The sequence below is a fragment of the Pelophylax lessonae genome (assembly GCF_965119305.1).
Source record: "Pelophylax lessonae genome assembly, chromosome: 2".
Classification (NCBI taxonomy): domain Eukaryota; kingdom Metazoa; phylum Chordata; class Amphibia; order Anura; family Ranidae; genus Pelophylax; species Pelophylax lessonae.
This window is the reverse complement of record NC_138769.1, coordinates 211,740,212-211,761,577: the sequence shown is the minus strand read 5'-3', so window position 1 is coordinate 211,761,577 and position 21,366 is coordinate 211,740,212. Positions and strand designations below refer to the sequence as shown.

General features: G+C 45.3%; 1 protein-coding gene across 1 annotated transcript in view; it reads right to left on the bottom strand.

Moving 5' to 3' along the window:
- Nucleotides 1-11,827: 11,827 nt before the first annotated feature.
- Nucleotides 11,828-21,366, bottom strand: part of LOC309547666 (amine oxidase [flavin-containing] A-like) — a 223,767-nt gene continuing 214,228 nt past the window's right edge. The window contains exon 15 of the mRNA XM_082247561.1: nucleotides 11,828-12,920. Coding sequence (XP_082103687.1) covers nucleotides 12,768-12,920 — 153 coding nt within the window. The 3' untranslated portion in view covers nucleotides 11,828-12,767. The remainder of the gene's footprint in view (nucleotides 12,921-21,366) is intronic.

Below are 21,366 nucleotides of genomic sequence, written 5' to 3'. Positions count from 1 at the left end.
ACGGACAGAACAAGGTTCAAGTCCCATGGAGGCAAAGGCTCCCTCCTAGGAGGGACCAGGTGTCGCACCCCTTGAACAAAAGTGCTAACCAAAGAATTAGACGCCACAGGGCGTTGAAAAAGAACGGCCAGCGCAGAAATCTGACCCTTAATTGTGGCCAACGCCAAACGCTGGTCCACACCCGTTTGAAGGAAAGACAACACCCTAGACACCGAGTATGAGCGTGGGGAAAACCCCCTGGACTCACACCAGGCAAAATAGGCCTTCCAAGTACGGTAGTAAACCTTCCCCGAAGAAGTCTTTCTAGCGTTGATCAAAGTATGAATGACCTCCGGGGAGAGATCCCTATCCCTCAGGACCTCGGTTTCAACAGCCAGGCCGTCAAAGCCAGCGACTGTAAAGCAGGATGGAATATCGGTCCTTGAGACAGAAGATCTTCTCGAAGAGGCAGACGCCATGGAGCGTCGACCGCCAGATTCACGAGGTCTGCGTACCAAGACCGGTGAGGCCAGTCTGGCGCCACCAGAATCACCGTGAGCGGTTCCGAGGACAACCTGCGAAGGAACCTGGATAGTAACTGAAGCGGTGGGAATGCATACATCAGTCGATACTGATGCCACGGAGCCACTAACGCGTCCGACGCGTCTGCCCGAGGATCGCGCGTCCTTGCCACGAACCTTCCCACCTTGTTGTTCAGACGAGACACGAACAGGTCCACATCTGGAAGACCCCACTTCGCGCACAACATCTGGAAGACATCCGGGTGGAGTGACCATTCCCCCTGGTCCAGGGTCTGGCGACTCAGATAATCCGCCTGCCAGTTCTCCACCCCCGGAATGTGAACCGCCGTGATCGCCGGGACGTGCGTCTCGGCCCAAGACAGAATGTCGGCCACCTCCCGAGCCGCTCGGGCACTCCTGGTGCCCCCTTGGTGGTTTATGTAGGCCACCGCTGTGGCATTGTCCGTCTGCACCCGAACCGGAAGGCCCTGAAGCCTGTCCGTCCAACGTCGAAGGCAGAGATTTATCGCCCGCAATTCCAGAATGTTTATCGGAAGGGAGGATTCCCCCTCTGACCAAGTACCCTGGGCGGACAGAACGCCCAGAACACCACCCCAGCCCGACAGGCTGGCATCCGTGGTGATCACCGTCCACGAAAGAGGGCGAAAAGACTTGCCCCCCGACACCGCCGGGGACTGTAGCCACCACAGAAGATCCCTTCTGGTGCGAGGACTCAACGAGATCTGAAGATCCAGAGATTGCGGTCGCCCGTCCCACCTGGACAGGATCTCCGCTTGGAGACCCTTCATGCTAAACTGGGCAAAGGGGATCGCCTCGAAGGCCGAGACCATCAATCCCAGACACCTCATGCCCGTCCGGAGGGACGAGCACGGAACGGCCCGGAGAGACCGTACTTCTTCCTGAAGTGTCCTGAGCTTGTCTTCCGGCAGGAAGACCTTGGCCTGAACAGAGTCCAGGATCATTCCCGGGTAGGGAAGACGAACCGACGGGCACAGCGTCGATTTTGGAAAGTTTATCGTCCAACCAAACTCCTGTAGAGTTTGCATCGTGACTGACAAGTCTTGCACCAGACCCTGACTGGTCGCAGACCGAACCAGAATGTCGTCCAGATACCCCAGGACCGAGATGCCCTGGGCTCTCAATAAAGCCAGAACCGGCGCAAGCACCTTGGTGAACACCCGCGGAGCCGAGGCGAGACCAAAAGGTAGCGCCACGAATTGGTAATGATCCTCCGCAATGGCGAACCGAAGGTACCTCTGGTGACCCTCAAAAATGGGGATGTGAAGGTACGCATTCTCCCGGAACTAGAGCAGCCACCACCGAGCGCAGGGATTCCATGCGAAACTTGCGAACCCGCACAAAGCGGTTCAGAGCTTTTAAGTCCAGAATTGGACGTACCTTGCCCTCCTTCCTGGGCACAGTGAACAGATTTGAATAAAACCCCCGAAATCTTTCCCGATGAGGCACCGGAACCACCACTCCCTGAGCCCGCAGGTCCCGCACCGCCAGGTGCAGATCTCGCAAACGCTCCGGAGACAGTTGAAGATTTGAGGGAAAAAATCTGCTCGCCGGCCGAGAGAGAAACTCGATCTTGTAACCGGACCGAACGATCTCCTGAACCCACCTGTCCCGAACGCGGGCCAGCCAGGGTTGAAGAAAACCGAGCAAACGTCCCCCCACCCCAGAACTGGGTGAGGGCGCCCCTTCAGGCCGCATTGTTATGGGCAGCGGACCCGGACTGGCCGGACTTCTGCTTACCTGTCCACGGCTTCTTTTGGGAGCCTTGACCTTTGAATAGTTTGCCCTTATAGTGCGACCGAAAGGCACGAAAGGACCCCTGAGAGGGTCTAAACGAAGCATGCTTCTTACCTTGAGCACCCTTAGCCTTGTGAGACTGGGGCAAGAGCGTGCTCTTACCCCCAGAGATCCCCTTTATCAGCGTATCCAGGGAGTCGCCAAAAAGGCGAGATCCCGTATAGGGCAGATTAGCTAAAGTTTTGCGAGAAGATTGGTCCACAGACCAACATTTCAGCAAATCAAGCGGCGTGTCAACACCGCCACGCTGTGCACACGTGCAGCCAAAGGGATTCCATCTAAGTCCGCATCACACAAATACATGACACCCTGATGAATTTGATCCACCATAGCTAACGTCGTCGGCGGGGCAGAATCAGCCACCAGGACGCGCCTGAGCACCTGCGTCCAATCTGCGACAGCCTGAGCTGCCATAAGGGAAGCAAAAATAGCTTTTAGCATGGAACCGGTAACCGAGTAAGTATGGCGGGCAAGAGACTCCAGTCTCCTGTCCGTGGGATCCCGGAACACCGGGGTATCCTCTGCTGGAATCGCAGTAGATTTATTCAAAACCGCCACCGCGTGATCCACCGGAGGCGGCACACACCAACGTTCATTAGTGGCGGGTGTGAAGGGGTAACGCAGCTTGAACCTACTTGGCACAGCAAAAGGCTTCTTTATATTGCGCCATTGTTCACTAACAGCGCGCTGAAAATCCTCAGTGCAAGGAAAAACCTGCGATGATTTGCGTCTCCGCTACGTCCCATAAGAGGCCAGGACGGCAGGAGGACATGGTTCATCCTGCAAATGCAGCGTTTGTTTGATAGAAGCAACCAATTCATCCATGATTGCAAGCTCTTCAGACGAGCCAGGGGGGGAATCATCAACCCCTTCAACCTCTGCCTCCCCTTCCAACCCTACAAAGTCCAGGGACGAACGGGACCCCGATAAGGGGACCCCAGCCATAGCAGCCCAGTCACCATCACCCTCTGAATCAGAGGAAATTGAAACTCTGGGCCGTTTTGTGGATTGAGCAGCCACAAGCATCTGCACCTGAGCAGCTAGGTTAGCCACAATGGTAGCCAAGTCGCCCCCCTCGGGGGAAGCAGCAGACCCTTGGCCCCCCACTAAAGTGGGAGGAAATTTGCTTTCTTGAGAATCCATGCCCCAAAAGTTTGCAGGAAAAAAAGGGGTACTGCCCCTTTAAGAGCGCGGCGAGCGTAGCCCACCGCACACACACAGCACACACCGACCCCCACAGGGAGAAGTACAAAAAACTTAGGCAAGGAATACAGGAATAAGGAAGGTAAACCTGGAGAGATCCCTCAGGCTGCTGCATCGATCGCTGGTCTCAGGGCAAAGGAAGTGATGTAATACAGACCGCTCCTATAAAGCCTATGGAAGGCTCCACAAACATGGCCGCCGGTGGGGGACTGCAAAGGCAGAGCATGCAGCGCTGACATGTGGTCTGAGCGATCGCCGCCAAAATGGCGGCGCTTGGCGCCAAAAACGCCGCTCTCCTCACACAGTCATGGCCAGCATATGCTAATAATAAAAAAATGGCGGACCGCAGCAGCGGCCGCCGCATGTATGCATAAACATGTCTCACATCATGCCCCACAGCAGACAGCATGTCACACAGAAACAATACACCGCTAGCAACACAGCACAGTGCAGGATGGCCCCCCTCCTTGCAGCCCACAGAAAGCAGCAAACCAGACAGGGAGCCCAATAGTGTGTACAGAAATGCAGGGTTACACAGTCCCAGACTGACACCCACTAAACAGACAGGTCCCCACACAGAGTACACTTACCTTCCGAACGGCGTGGGGAGCCCGCCCAAGCGATTAAGCCGCTGCACAAAAGACAGGGAGAGTCGCAGCCAGGACGCAGTAGAACTGCGGTGCGAAACCGTATGGCGTCCAGTGAAGTAGCCACCACACCACATGCCAGCATCCCTGCAGCGAACAGGGATGGGTCGTTCACACATGCCAGGAAAAAACCTGACTGAACGCTCGATGGCAGGCTGGGAAGCCACTGGCCCACAACCTGCGACCAGGGGGGCCAGCCCGAGACCCAGCCCGCACGATCCTCTTCATCAGAAGAACTAACTAATGCTAAAAAAAGTAACAGCTAAGTAAAGAGAGAGAAAAAACTCAAATAAAATCAAAAAAGAAGATAAAGGCTGAGACAAAAAGCCCCAGCACAGAAACAGCCTGCTACTCCTGAGAGCTAGACAATGAAACTGAGGTATGGATACAGGAAGCAGGAGGGTATTGACTGAGGGGACCACCCCCTGGGGGTGGGATATGCTAAAAGCTTTTAATATTGACATATTCTGTTGCCTAGCTACTCCTACGGAGCAAAGGTCAATAACCCATAGTGACGAATATGGAGAGGCGGCGACTGTCGGAGGACGTAAGAGAAAGTGCTTTTACTAGAGGAAGACATGGATCCTTGTCCCTGCTTTGCAGGAACACAGGATCCATGCCTTCCCTATTGACAGAACAGTAATTTAGCTTGTTTACATAGGTAGACTGCCATTCTGCCTCTGTACCGAATGATCAGTGGGTGTCGGCAGACATCAAGTCAGTATGTATAATCACAGTGGAAGCAGACCACCGGTGGCACGCAATGCGCTCCTCCTACCCAGAAGTGTCAAATCAGGTACTAGGTATGTGATCCGGCGCAGCAGTGCCACCTTGCTGTCGTATATGTAAGTTATATGGTCAGCAAGTGGTTAAAATAGAACTGAAAGGTAAAAGGTTTGTGTATATGTATAAGAAACCTTAGCGCTAACTTTTTCCCCTTTTTTAAAAGTCATCACATACCCTTTGTTCTCATCTGCATAAGGAGCTCAGAGAGCAAGGGGAGGAGAAACAGCATTACACTGATCAAGAAAAAGGGTAATAGCACCCCACGGTTCAGCGCTTGCAAATAAACAATATACAGTGGGATGCATTACACTGAACTTCCCCATGAATGGCTGTGCAGGGAGGGGAGTTCAGCACAGATCTCATTATTGGAGGAGAGCAAGCTGAGTTCCCAGCACAGCCAGAAATCTGACCATGCTGTGCTCCCATGACTAGTGTGGTCTTTTTGAATAGGAAAGCAGAGAGACTGTCAGGAACACCAGGGAAGCAATACAAAGAGAACGAGATACATTTTTTATCCAAGTACATGGTAGAGCAGGAACCTATCAGGAAAATTAAACATTGGGGTAAAATTTTCTTTAATGTATAGAATGCATTAAGGTAAACAAAAACCTTTTGAGCTTAGAACCACTTCAAGCCAAGTCCTTGCTTATCTCTGTAGCTGCAGGCACTGTGGGGAAATGTCCTCAAAGATCACAACAGAGTCACTCAATTCACATCTCCATCAAATTGCATGCAAGTAATGACTCTACATTGGTTTCTCGTTACAGCATTTTTATTTTTTGGTCCTGAATTTATTGTACAGTAGTAAAAAAGTTTGCCTTTATGTGCTATATTTTACTATTTATCATATTACTTTCAAGGACTGGTGGCTTTCAATCCACACTATGGATCTTTTTTTTGCAAAGAACACAAATGTACGACAATATAATAAATCATGATAAAAGTTTATTGATTGCAAAGTTTAATTAGATACACTTTGTGCAGTTTAGACTATAGACTGTATTTTAATCTTTACATTTTTTAAATCAAATTTGATCTTTATATATCTACCAAAATATGAAATAGTAACACATGAATGCAGCAGCTATGACATAACACATGAAATCATGGTCATAGAACAAAATACTGTCAAGTAAACTCAGATGGCTTCCTAAAGAAAACCAAGATTGTCTGTTCTGTTCTAAATGAAATATCTTTTAATTAAAAAAATAAACTCACGTATAGACGGATATTTTATTAAAGGATAAGTGTAAGTTTAAGGTCCCTCACACCTATGCATTTTAACGCACGTTAGCGCATGTGCAAAGATTTCCCATTGTTTTTGTGCCCGCTGTGCTGACCTGCATTGCTGAAAACGTGAGTGTGTTTGGGGGGGGGGGGGGGGGTGAGGGTGTATGTGAACTTTTTATTTGCTTCTTTTTGGTCTGCTAAATATATCAATGAAAGTGTTTTTTATATGTTTTAGAAGTGCAAAGTCCACACCCTGAGCGTGGCAGCACACTGAGGAGCTCATCAGTCTCCTCCTTGCACTACTGCACACCTACATGACTCCTTGTGCTGCTTCTCTCTCAGCTCTGCTGCTCACACTGCACAGTGGACTGCAAAAGGCCAATACCAAATCAAACGTATTTATACCACTTTTTTTTTTTTTTTTTTTACAAAAATACATTTAACCACTTCTGGACCAGAACTTTTTACCCCTTTAGGCCATTTTTTGCGATATGCCACTACGTTACTTAAACTGACAATTGCGTGCGATGCTGTACCCAATTAAAAATGATGTACTGTTTTTCCCACAAACAGAGCTTTCTTTTGGTGGTATTTGATCTGCGGGTTTAATTTTTTGCGCTATAAAAAAGAGTGAAAATTCTGAAAAAAAAAAAAAACAATATTTTTTACTTTCTGCTATAAAACATATCCAATAAAAAAAATTAAAAGAAAATCTAATTTTTTCATAAATTTAGGGCAATATGTATTCCGCTACATAATGCATTTTTGGTAAAAAAAAGAAATCCCAATAAGTGTATATTGATTGGTTCGCGCAAAAGTTATCATGTCTACAAACTGGGGGATAGATTTATTTTATTTTTATTTATTTTATTTTTTTCTAATAGTAATGGTAGCGATCAGCGATTTTTAGCGGTACTTCGACATTGCAGCGGGCAGATCGGACACCTAACTGACACTTTTGAGGGGACCAGTGACATTACTACAGTAATCAGTGCTACAAATATGCACTGATACTGTACTAATGACACTGGTAGGGAAGCGGTTAACCCAGGGGCGATCAAAGGGTTAAGTGTGTCCCTAGGGGATGCTTTCTGTGTTGAGGATGGACTCACTAGATCTACATACAGTAAAGATCCATGTTCCTAAATAGCAGGAACACAAGATCCCTGTGTTCATCTCTGACAGAATGGTGGTCTTGCCTTGGAGCGATTGCAGGTGGCTGGCGGACATCGCGTCTGCCCGGACAAGCTGAATGGCTCCCCCTCTGGCCAAACAGCGTGCGTTGCCACTGGCTGTTGCACGAAACAATGTACAGCTACGCCTTTCACACAATAGAGCCGACTTGCTGCAGTATATGTACGGTTGGCGGTTGGCCAGTGATTAATGATGTATTTGTGATTGCATTATTTTGTGCCTTTTATATCTGCCTGAAATTCTGCTTTAAATTAGGCCTGTATTCCTAGCTCAAATGAAAACTAAAGCCTAGTACACACTATGAGAAAATCAGACGACCGATCCTCCCAATTTCCATGAAAGTACGTATTATGATGTAACGGAAATTGATTGTAATGAAAATTCTTGAATGACAAAGGCAAATGTAGGCAAGTGTGTCAGCGTCTTCCAGGTCGTGGTATTTTCTATTTCATTATTTCTGTTCAATGACTGTGCACATTTAGCAAAAATTGGACGATGTACTGTATTCACATCTGAGAAAATATTTCTAGCTTTCACCTTTGGTTTTTGTCATTTGAACAGTCAGAATTGACTTTCAAAAACACTATACTAACGATCAGATAATCAACCGATCAGTGCTCATACGGAAATTTCCGTCTGATTTTCTTATGGTGTTTATGGGCCCTAAGGACAGCACCGAGTAAAAGGCACCATGAGATGGCTTAGCATACCTTGAACTATCCCTTTTGACCTTGAAGGAGCTTTTTCTCTTATTTGAATATGCTCAAAAGTCTAAACTTGCCAGTGTGAGCAAAGCCTAGTCAAGTATGCCAATACATTTAAAAAGTTGGTATTTGCATATGGCTATGAGTTGCTTTAGTGCTCTGTGGGTTGCGTGATGGAAATGTATGATTTTCAAAGTAAAACTGCACATAAATCAGGAAGAAAAATCTATGTATTAAAAAGACAAATTACTTTCATGTTCAGTAAACAGGGAGTTAGAAATCCCCAACCTCAGTTATACAGCACAAATAAGATTTAATATAAAAAAAAAAACAAAAAACAAATCAAAATAAACAGTTTCAAGACATTTTCCATATAACACATGGCAATAATGCTAAGTGAATTTAAACTACCTAAGAATATTAAGTGGAGTGATTAGCATCCAAACCAAGTGAAAATCAAAGGCAAGTGAAAGAAATATCTGAATTTTATGAAGAAATAAAAATCTACAGCTTCCCTTTCACATATTTACTGCTCTAACAGTTGCTAAAATGTAAAATTATGTGTTCATGGTATTTGCATTACTGTTTTCCAAGATTGTATTATATTTCAAAGTTTTTTTTTTTTTTTAATTCATAGTTTGTATAAAAGGAATGAATTTAAATAGTAATGTTGAGCATTTAAATGGGTTTGCTAGAACATCTGTAGAATAAAGCCAGCCATAGACAGTTTGAATCTCGGTCCGTTCAGCAGGAACCAACTGAGATTTGAACCATATATGGGCATACTGAATGCAACCAAGTTGTTCGATTGATCAACTTACAACCACAACCAGCCTGTTGGATTTTTGTGACAGTAGCTAGCGGCTACTGTTATAGCCGCTAGCAATAATCACTATGAAGACTGATTTTTCCCTGGCCCCTCTTTTGTCATTTACCTAGGTGAATGATGTCAGTTTGCTCTCTGGTGCCTCTCGGGTAATATGATATGGATATTCCAAGAGGGGCAGGGAGCATCCATTTATAAAAGTAGGAGGGGGCAGGCCCAGAGGCACGTCATCGGGAGGAGTGCCTGTGCCTCCCAATGACATCCCGGAAGAAGTTGGCAGCGTGGGACCTGACTGCTGGCTATAGAGAAGGGGATCGCAGTGGGACAATGCTGGATTCACTGGGTGGGCCCGTATCCTTCCTGTGCAGAACACCGCATCAGGTAGGCAAAAAAAATTGTAGGGGGTGTCACGGCACTGACGTGTACTCACCCCCTCCTGAGCGCCCGCGGCTTCAATCGCAGTGGAGTCGCCACACTCGCCGCTCTCAGAAACCAATCTTCCGGGTCTGTTCCCTCTCTCCCTCTTGCCGCCAAGGTCCACGCTGAGCACGCCATCGTAGCAAGATGGCAGCTGCCATGCGGACCCAGTGTTCTGTACAGGGCTGCAGATCTGGTAGGGGAAGAAAGGTCAGGGACTATTGTGCAAATCAAGATGGCGCCGGGTCCCTGACTTCCCTTTATAGCTCCTGTGTGCCCCACCTACTGATGGGAGGTGGTCGGTCATGTGATCCTGGCTCTCTATTTAAACCAAGCATGCCTTCCAGTCAGTGCTTGGTTATTTTCCTTGCTCTCATATACCTGCCTTTTGTCCTGTTTCTCAGCTTGTGTTCCTGGTTCCTGACCCTTGATCTTCTGTTTGACTCTCCCTACCTGCCACCTGACCTGACTCTGGATTGATCGACTTCTCCTGCCAGCCGCCTGCCCTGACTTCGGATTGACTAACCTCGCTTTCTGCTTCTTCCCATTAAAGGCCTCCGTGCCACCACAGACCCTGTCCCCACTTCCAGGTGCTCCTGAGGGTCGTGATTGTAAGGGAGTGCTGTTCCGCTGCAATTGGGTTCTGTCACTGCTGCAGGACCCCAGGAGTGTTGTGACAGGGGGGTTGGGTAAAGTTTGGCTTTAAGGGGACCTGTGGTTAGCAATGATCCTGAGGCCTGACTTCAGCCCTTCTATACAGAAACCTTCACAATTTAATTTTCTTTAACAGCCTCTCTAATCCTCCCATCCCACAGCCCATAGTGCCTGCATGGGCTGCTAAGGTTATTGTTACATCACTGTATTAGGCTGGCACTACATGGATCAAAATTTGCTTGGTTCAGCTGGAACTGGCCAAATTAAGATCCATGTATGGTTATTCCTGTTCTTCAATCAACTTCTAATGAACCAGCATGTTGGTAAATTTTTGCTCGATCAGCGCATGCAGCCAATCTGTTGCAGTGTGATTAGTGTGTTTTGTCCTGCTGTCAAAATTCAAAGATACAGTGGGAAAGATTCCCACATCCACATTAAATGTGTGGATGGGGGAATGGGTTCAGTTTATTCGGCTTCCTGAACAAAAAAAACTGAATCATGCATGGCCAGCTTTAGTCCCTTGATCTGTTCCAACCTTGTTTACGCTTTAGGGTGTTCCTGCTCACATTCTAGTATCTCCAGTCTGTCTCCTCCCTAATATACAATAAACTGTAAATCTAAAAGGGAAGGTAGAATTCATTATTACCATGATAAGCGTGCAGACTGAAGTCCCAAAGAGATTTAGGAAACAAATGGAAGAGACATACTCTCTGGTATACATTACAAAGTAATTGTTTTGGCAGATTGATTAAAAAGAACATAGCATAATGTTTTATCTTATTAAATATAATTTATTGTTAAGAACTATTCTATTATATATTCTGACACATATTCGACCAATATTTTTAACTGAAAATACTACATGCTGACATATGAAGGTCACATCTGAAGTCTCAACCACATGTACACACAAGGGCACGCTTGAGATGAAGGCATTTGGCCAAGCCAAGAAAGTAGGCCTTTGGATTGTGGGAGGAAATCCATAAGAGCACACAGGAAAAGTACAAACTGCATGCTAATGAGGTTAAAATCCTGAACCAACAGCTGCAAGGCAAGAGAGTGTTCACTTTGACATCATATTGTCCACTCACTAGATCTTGTATCATCTACAAGATTTAATACCGTTAACACATAGAGTACCGTATATACTCGAGTATAAGGCGACCCGAATATAAGCAGAGGCACGTAATTTTACCACAAAAAACTGGGAAAACATATCGACTCGAGTATAAGCCTAGGGCGGGGAAATGCAGCAGCTACTGGACCCAACTGGACAACCACGAGACCCAAAACAGGGGCTGCGGGCATGGTGCAGGGGCTGCGGACATGGTACAGGAGATGGTACAGGCATGGTAGAGGAGATGGTACAGGATATGGTACAGTATATGGTTCAGGCATGGCACAGTATATGGTACAGGCATGGAACAGTATAGGGTTCAGGCATGGCACAGTATATGGTTCAGGCATGGCACAGTATATGGTACAGGCATGGCACAGGATATTCAGTGCTGTGGGCATGGTAGAGGAGAATCTCCTGTACCATGCCCGCAGCACTGCACCTCCTGGGGAGATGCAGGGGCTGTGTGCGGAGGAGTCTCACTTACCTTTCCGCCTTACATTTAAAAACCGGCGTCAACACGTCACCATGCATGCGCCGTCTGCCCGGAAATACCTGAACTTGTATGGGCTTTCCCCAGCTGCGGCGGCGCATGCGCACTGACCGCGGAAAAGGTAAGACCGTGACTCGAGTATAAGCCGAGGGGGGCTTTTTCAGCATAAAAAAACATGCTGAAAAACTCGACTTATACTCGAGTATATACGGTAGCTTGATGTCTTATCAAAACATGAGTACTCTCAGCTCAATGTAAAGTTTTTATGTTTAAAGTGTATGCTGGGTCTTTAAAAGAATAAAACATGAGACAATATGCAGATCTTACAAAGATTCACTGTATTTGCTTTTTTTTTGCCCTCAAATTCACTTTAAAGGCTATGCTTAGTAGGTTCTTTATCTGATAGTTTCCTTAGCTTTGTAGCTAACGGCTCTTCTGCCATCAAAGGCCTTTCAGTCTGGTAAGTATAGGATAAAATACTGCTGCGTTTGGATGCATATAATGTGTGGATCTGATACACCAAATTGCACACCTGTGTACATGAGCCCTAATGATGACAGATCCTCATAAGCTCTAAAAAATAACTAAGGGTTATTTATGGAACTTGCAGTTTTTTTATTTTCTTAGCAACCTAAGTAAGGATCTATTTAACAGTGGATAATAGGTAAATGTTTTTAGAACTACTTGACTTGATGCCTATCAACATCTTTATGCTTTACAGTATGGGTGCATTATTCCATATCATTTTTAAGGGTCACACAGAAAGTTTATGGTTGATGAAACCATTTACTGCATGTTCTTGGCCTGCTCTCTATCCTGAGCTACTTTATTGCTCAGGTACATAAACCCAAGGATACATTACAACCAATAACAGATGATCTACTGCACTTTTTGTTAAATTACATGTTAAAATCTCATAGCTATTGTTTTATCTTTGGGAGGTATTATTTATGATCACTTTTTAAGTTAATTTTTAAAAGATTTTCTTTTCTTTTTTTTTCTTTTTTATCAGTAAATCCAAGAATCTATGAAGCAATAAAAATGGGTTTGTCCAGTTTATGAACACATTTAAAATCTGATTCTAAAAATGGATACATCCAAATACCAAAGTGGTTGATTTTCATGAAGACTTGGTCAAATGAAAATAACAAAAAATAATATTAAACTCGAAAAACAAATCCTTTCTTGTGTGCGAAGAATCCAAGAGTGGCCACTGCTAAGAAAGTAGAGAAGCCAATGAACCTCACTAAACCTTGAGGAGATGGCAGATTTCTTTCCAAAAAAGATTTGTTGAATGGCAATGCAGGGACATCCTACAAGGTAAAGATCATTTGTTAGATGGTTTGTCATGCAAATTACTTTTGAAGTTCATACATGTCATTCCTGCTGTTTATAAGAATTCATTAAAAAATATCCATAATTCATTAAAAAATACCCATCTTTTTTTCCTGAACACATTACAACACAGAAAAAGGGAATTGCATTATTAAAGTAGATCTAAAACAATGAAGACTCTCATAAACTGCAACATGTTAAAGTAGTTGCTGTTGTTGTCAGTCTTTTATGGGCCTGTGTAGATAGTTTTTGGGCCTGTGTCAATGGCATCAGCTGGACATCAGTGTGAGATGCTTCTGAGATCATTCAAAATTTGTATTTACATGCGCATTTGGGCTGAAACTGATTTCCTTTGACCTGCTTCAACAGGTTTTGCATTCCTATAGACTTGTATGGGGATAAAAAATCTGCTTGAAGTGAACAAAAGCCCATTGGCATAGGCCAGTGATGGCAAACCTTGGCACCCCAGATGTTTTTGAACTACATTTCCCATAATACTCATGCACTCTGCAGTGTAGTTGAGCATCATGGGAAATGTAGTTCCAAAACATCTGGGGTGCCAAGGTTCGCCATCACTGGCATAGGCCCTAAGTCTGAACTGTTTAACTTATACCTGGTTATTCTGCCATGAAGGCTTTTACCCAGGCATCTAATTTTATGGGGGTACCACTGTCTTTAAATTGTGCCCCTGGGTTGTCATGAGACACATTGTGCAGTAATGATCCACTGCTGTCACTACCAGGAGGCTTAAAGTGAACCTTGCAGTATGATGAGAAGTCTGCTTACACTGTTTAGGCTCCCTTTCCCTTCAAAATCACCTATAATTGGTAGATGTAGACTTCATGCACACAGGGCATTTGTACAGCTGCTTTTAGGAGCGTCAGACTTTTTTTTTGCAGCTTAAAACGCCCCTGCATGTTATTCTATGGCCTCATGCACACACAGCCTTTTAGGAGCTGTAAGTGGCATAGGCGTTTTCAAGCCATAAAAAAAACCCAGCAGCAGCACCGTTAGGCTGTAAAAACACCTGATGCGCCTAAATGCGGCTAAACGCGTGTTAACCCTGTATACAGCCTTAAGCCGAGTCAAGCATTTTTAAGCTATAGTAGTTTGGATTTGAGAGTGGAAAATCAAAGAGGGCAGAGAAAGGCTGCTAAACGCTAACGCTGCTAAACGTGGTTAAATGCACATTAACGCCAATGCAAAATGCTTCTAAAAGCGCGTTTTACAGCTGCTTTTTCCTGGCGTCAGCCCTGGCTTTGAAGCTCATTTTTTCAAATGCCCTGTGTGTATGAGGCCATAAACTTACCTCGCCCTTCTATTCTATTTGTGTTTATGCAAAGATAATATTACTCTCCTTCTAACTAGATCCTGGGCAGTACAGAGCAGCCTAAAGCTTGGGAGAAGACGCTCTTGCAACTGCCTGAGTATTTTCTTGCAAGGTTTTGCCTGCTCTGTATTCCCCAGGATTGTTCCCAGAATGAACATTACACCCATTAATATGTAAGACGGGGTTAAATTAATTATAATTTTTTTTTTTACAGTACCAATAGTAGGTAATCTGCGAAAGGGGGGGGGGGGGTCCGGAAAATGTGAACGTTCATTGCATTTTAATACAAGGTTCACCTTAAACAATCATGTGTAACTAATACTGCAGTGGGTGCATGGAGACAGAGTGGTTGTAAGAGACTAGAGGTCAGCAGCTTTAAGATGTAAAAAGGGCTATTAATGGGGATGATGGCCACCCACACTGGGTATTGAGTGATAGGTCCTACCTAATCTATTAAGATGTAAAAAAGTATAAATAGAAGGAGAAAAAAAGATGAAAAGAAGCAGAAAAAGGATTTCATGAAAAATTGATTATGATACACAGCTTTAGCAGCTAAATGTTACACAGTAAGGGATTCAATTTACTTGGATTCTTGTATCCCGTAAAGATGTGTCTTTTTGATAACATTGAGGCATTTCTAAAAGTAATATCTGACCCCCTATGAATATGACTTAAAAAAGGCTGTATAAACTTTACAACTCTGCTGGATGATTTATGTATAAATGATAAGTATAGGTAAAATTAAAGACCAACTACAAAATAACACAAGCATTACAAAGTGGGTCTGTTACAAATAATGATGAGCAAATTGATTTACAAATCAGGAAAATTGCAGAATGCAATAATTCACCTTGATATATATCAATGTAAAGTCTTCCAATTTTCAGAGAATCATACAATTCTCAGGTCAGACATATCTGCAAAAATTTCAGTCACTTAAAATGAGTAAATTAGCACTTCTCTCGAGTATAACTAGTTGAAAATAAGGCAAGGCTTACTTTCTAATATTAAAGTATAATATTAGTAATATAAAAGTGATGTAATATTAAAGTGAACCTTGCACCTAAAATGTTTAAACACCCTTTTGGCAAGATTTGGGTAATGTAGAGTTCTCCAAATAGTGTCAGGATGGGGATCTAAACCCACAACCTTAGCTTAGTCTGGCAATAGCTCTGCTGGCTGAGCCACCTGAGATACTGGACAGCATCCTGTCTGAATCCTTGAATAACCTTGTCTTGTACATTGTTTCTGGTCAACATTGAACCACTTGCTCCTCCCATGAACTTCCTATTTAACCACTGCCTTTGCACTTCCTGTTTGCCAGATTAGGGTGCTCTATCCAGCCGATATCTTGCTCCTTTGTGCACCTGCAGCTGTCCTTATCTCCACTACCACTCATTACCTACCTTTGGCTTGTTCCTCAATTGTGCGTTTGCTCGTTCAAAACCTGCAACCACTTGTTACTAACCTTTGGCTTGTTTATTGATCATGCTTCTGCTTGATCCCTACCTGCTATATCTGCTACTGGACCTCAGCTTGCTCACCTCCTGGTGAGGCGATCCTGAGGACCTGGTACTTGTACGCAGTAAAACCCATCTCCATCAGGAAACCTGGTGAATTGCGGTTAGTGTTTAAACCCCACACCTCAGTTGAGCCTGTGTTATGTGCCAGGGTGACCTGCTTTTGTACTTTTTCAGCTATTTGGTGGGAGCCTTTCTACTGCTATTACTACTGGTCTCTGAGCCTGACCCTTGACTGTGACACAGAGAAGACACTGTGTTGCAGCATCCATGCAAGATTTGAAGTACTTAGTGTTCCCCAGGACCTTAGGTGAGTATAATATATTTTTTTCTATTAAAGCTGTTTTTTTAATCTTTTAAATTTTGTGTGTTACATGTGTTTGCAGTGCAGATTACCCTGCAAAGCATAAGACACTAGTCTGAGCTCTCCTTCCACTTCCACTGCTTCTGTATAAGTGGATTACACATAGTGGGCTCCATTCACAGAACCAGATAGCATGCGATATGTAGGTATCCAAGTGCATTTTTCCTAAATACTGCATGCGATCCTGAAACTGTCAATCTACTATACCATTCTGCGGTATTTACTGCCAAACACTGAAAATGCTCGGTAAAAAAGGAAAAGGGACTCTTCCCCACACCCCTGGGCAGTGGTTGGCGGCGGTCTGCGTGTAGTGTAAAAAAAGACAGGAGGCAGTTTTTGAGTTTTTAAAGAACTGTCATGCAGCGGAAGCCTTTGTCGGAGGCGGAGATTTTTTTTTTTTTTCTAAAGGTCAGCGGTGACAGCAGGCAACGTGATTGACGATGGATCTACACCGGGGGACATTTTTTTAAAAAATAAACTGCCTCCTGTCTTTTTTTACACTACACTTTTTTTTGTGGTAATGGGGGCCGGGGGGCTTCCTTGTTAAATGGGGTTTCCAGATTCCGATAAGCACCCGACCTGCAGACTCCCACAACCTCCAGCCAGGGTTGTGGGGAAGAGGCCCTTGTCCACATCATGCATCCCCACCCATGTGGCTTGGTATGGTTCAGGAGGAGGTTGGTGCCCCCCCCCTTTCTTGACCTGCTGGGCTGCATGCTCAGATAAGGGTCTGGTATGGATTTTGGGTGGGGACCCCATATCATTTTTTTTTTTAGTTTTAGCATGGGGTTCCCCTTAAAATTGCATACCAGACCCGAAAAGTCTGGTATAAATTGGGGGAAGGGGGACCCCACGCTGTTTTTTTTTTTTCTTAATTTTTCACTGCTGGCAATTCTTTTTTTACATTTAGCTGTCAGCAGGTTTTAAATTATTGCATGTTTTCACTATTAAAATAATGCATGACTTCATAAAATAATTCATACAGTATTTTAGTAGCGTTTTTTGGTGAACGCCAAAAACATTTTGAAAAATGCTGTGCGGTATTTTACTGCACACTTGGTAAGATACCGCTTTGTGAATGGAGCCCAATATCACCTAATACAATAAGAAACGACGCAAGTCAGTTCTACTCATCAAGAAACAACACTGCAATCACACATAGAGAACAACACAGAAACTTTTAGTATACTACCTGCTACTATTCCTTGAATTTAGTGTGCAGAGAGGGTCCTAAAACCCTCTCCCTGGTGAGCCCCACCAAATAACTAACTGTTATATTACTAGAAATAGTTTTTTTTTTTAACCCAGTAAAATTATTTTACCTGCTTCCTTGAGATCCTGCATTATCCAGCACTTCGGGGAGGTTCAGATTTCTAGTCCACCGCTGCCCTCAATAGTTCAATCCAATGGCACTATGCCATTACTGTAGCTTGTAGTGAGCAGGAGTGGTGTGTCAGATTCTGCAGAATGATTAACTGGCATTTTATTTCTTTACTACTGCAGAAATCAGTGCTATGGACGGCAGGAGAGGGGAGTATCCAGGGTTTTCTTTGCATGGGCAGCTTTATTATCAATCTTTATTTTAGTGACACAATGGGGTTGATTTACTAAAACTGGGGAGTGCAAAATCTGGTGAAGCTGTGCATTATAGTCCATCAGCTTTTAACTTCAAGCTTTGACAAAAAAAAAAAAAAAATGGAAGCTGGTCATTTTCTATGCAGAGTTGCACCAGATTCTGTACTCTCCAGTTTTGGAAAATCAACCACAACAGATAATGGCAGATTACAGGTAAATGCAAACTGAAGAAAAGCAATATGAAGAATGAGTCAGCAGAACAGTGGAGTGAAAGGTTGTTGAAAAGCAATCAGCTGCAATGTGTTGTAATACTAACATGTTATAATGACTTGTGTGTTCACGACAAAGTCCTATCTTATTTACAAATGATAATCATTAGTACCATTATCCTACAGCTGCTTCCCACCCATTTCAATTTCCATCAGCTGTTCCCGCAGAGCTTGACATCTACTGCTCAGCTAGAAGGAATTAGAGGGAAATTAACAAGCTGGTGTTTTACAAAAATGGGATTTTTGACTTTCTGTAAAATCCATTTCTCTGATGTTGATTGACGGACACAGCTACTGATCGTCTTAACCATTGGGTTATACTGCCCACTACAGGATTAGGACACTAGGCAGAAAAAAGGTCTGGCTACGCCATGGGCAGTCCCAGGGAATATACTCCCTCTTTCTGCTATAGTTACTCAGTTTTGTTACAAGCAGTGTCAGAAGAATTACAACTCCACAGAGGGGTGGGTGCTGTGTCCATCAGTGAACATCAGAGAAATGGATTTTATGGTAAGTCAAAAGTCAAATTTTCTCTTTTGTTCATTGACGGACACAGCTCCTGATCTTCTTAACCATTGGGACGTCCCAAAGCAGTGTTAAACATGAGGGGTGGGAACAGCGAAAAATAAATTCCCAAGGCTAACTATAGCCAACCAGGTAAACAGAGCTCAACCAAAACAACTGGGGCTCACCTGAAAAAAACAATACACCCTTAGGCTCCGTTCACATGTTAGCGTATGGATCACGGTCAGAACCGCCGCGGTTCCGCCCGCGATCCGGAGATTATTGCAAATCGCGGGACGCCTGTGCGTTGCCCGTTGATTTGCAATAGACCCCCAAACGCTGAGCGATGTTGTCGCGATTTCCGCCTGCCGAATCGCGGTAACATCGCGCAAAAAAAATTGCGGGACGCAATACGATACAAAGAAGCTCTTGTACTTTTTTGGTCGTAATGCGTCCCGCGATTTTTTTTTGCGCGATGTTACCGCGATTCGGCAGGCGGAAATCGCGGCAACATCGCTAAGCGTTAGGGGGTCTATTGCAAATCAACGGGCAACGCACAGGCGTCCCGCGATTTGCAATAATCTCCGGATCGCGGGCGGAACCGCGGCGGTTCTGCCCGTGATCCATACGCTAACATGTGAACGGAGCCTTAAGGAGGATCAGGTCCTCTAAACAGCAGCCAGCAAATCTTGCAGCCAAAGGAAGCATCCGCAGATGCCAACACATCCACTTTTTTTTAGAACTTTGTGAAAGTGTGCACCGACGACCAGGTGGCCACCTTGCAAACCTGTGTCACAGACACCTGATGACAGAAGGCCCAGGAGGCACTGAGCACCCGAGTAGAGTGCACCTTGACAGGGAAAGGAGGAACCTGACCGTTGAAGGAATAGGCCTGAATCACTGTCTGTCTAATCCATCTGGAAATGGTCGCAGAGATAGAGGACAAACCTTACCGACTTCCTAAAAGACTCCGTAGCTGCCAGGTACACCCTAATCGCCCAGACCACATCCAAGGCATGCAAAGCAATTTCCTTCGGATGTTTTGGCCTGGGGCACAGGGAAGGCAACACAATGTCTTTATTCAAATTCAATTTAGAGACAACCTTTGGAAGGTCGACGGACAGGGATGAAGAACCACCTTATCTCTGTGAATCACCAAATAAGGTGAACGATAGGATAACGCCACCAATTCTGACACCCTGTACGCATAAGTGATAGCCATCAAGAAGGCAACCTTCTGGGACAGCCTAAGCTGGAGAATATACCGAAGATTCTCAAAAGGAGGCTTTGAAGGACTGAGAGCACCAAATTGAGGTCCCGAGGCGGCAACAGAGAACACACTGGAGGAGCCAAGTGCCTAACTCCCTAAAGAAAAGTACGCACCAGGGAGTATGTGGCCAAGGGTCATTGAAAGAAGACCGCTAGAGCCGATAGCTGACCCTTGATAGTACTCAAGGCCAGTTTCTGCTTAACCTGCCCCATTGAAGGAAGGTCAAGACCTGAGTCACTGAGAAAGAGCGAGGATGAACCCTAAGAGACTCACACCACCCAATGTAAGTCTTCCACGTACGATGGTAGATCTTCCAAGAAATAGATTTCCTAGCTTTTAACAGTGTTAAAATCACAGATGCAGACAAACCTCTATCCATCAGCACCTGGCGTTCAACAGCCAAGCCATCAAAGCTAGCGACTGTAAAGCAGGATGGAAGATTGGTCCTTGGGACAGCAGATCCTCCCTGAGAGGAAGCTTGCAAGGAACGTCGGCGACCAGCCACACCAGAACGGCGTATCCAAGCCCGTCGGGGCCAGTCTGGAGCCACTAAGATGACCGGAATCCCTTTGGCCTCAATCCTGTGAAGAAGTCTTGGCAGAAGCTTGAGAGGAGGGAAGGAAAAAATCAGATGATATTGACCCCATGGGGCCACCAGCACGTCTGTGGCGTCCGCCAGAGGATTGCGTGACCAGGCCACAAAACTCTGCACCTTTCTGTTAAGCTGAGATACCAACAGATCCATCGCGGAGATGCCCCACCGGAGACACAACTGATGAAACACCTCCGGATGAAAGGACCACTCCCCTTGGTCCAACGCCTGCCGACTGAGATAATAGGCCTGCCAGTTTTCCACTCCCAGAATGTGTATGACAGAGAGGGCTGGAACAAATTGTTCTGCCCACCTTAGAATGACGGCTACCTCCAGAGCCTCCACGACACTTCTTGTGCCCCCCTGGTGATTGACATAAGCCAGGGCCATGGCATTGTCTGATTGAATGCGCACTGGACATCTCTGAAGACGATCCGTCCAATGGTCAGGCACAGTCCAATTGCTCAGAGCTCTAAGACATTGATCAGTAGTCTGGACTCTTACAGTGTCCAGAGCCACTGAGCAGAACTTTTGCCGAGGACGCCTCCCCAGCTGGACAGGTTGGCATCCGTGGTGACCACTGTCCAATACAAGGGGAGGAAGGATTTGCCCAGCCAAAGCACCGGAGAACGAAGCCACCATAACAGGGACTCCTTCAATCCCCGGTTCAGCCAGATCTGATTGCCCGGAGACTTCGGAGTCTTGTTCCATTTGGCCACAATCTCCCTTGCAGGGACCTCGTATGGAACTGTGCAAACAGAACCGCCTCGAAGGTAGACACCATCAGGCCCAGCACCCGCATGCAAGTCCTGGAGGGATGACCATCTGCTGGACAACAGGAGACAAATCACAGCCTGCAATTTCTGTTTGTCCAGGGGAAGGAGCCCTCTGGCTAAGGCAGAGTCCAGAGTCAGATCCAGATAGTCCAGCTTTGTGGATGGAACCAGAGCAGACTTCAGAATCCAGCCGAACTCCCACACAGTTAGTTTGGTGATTTCCA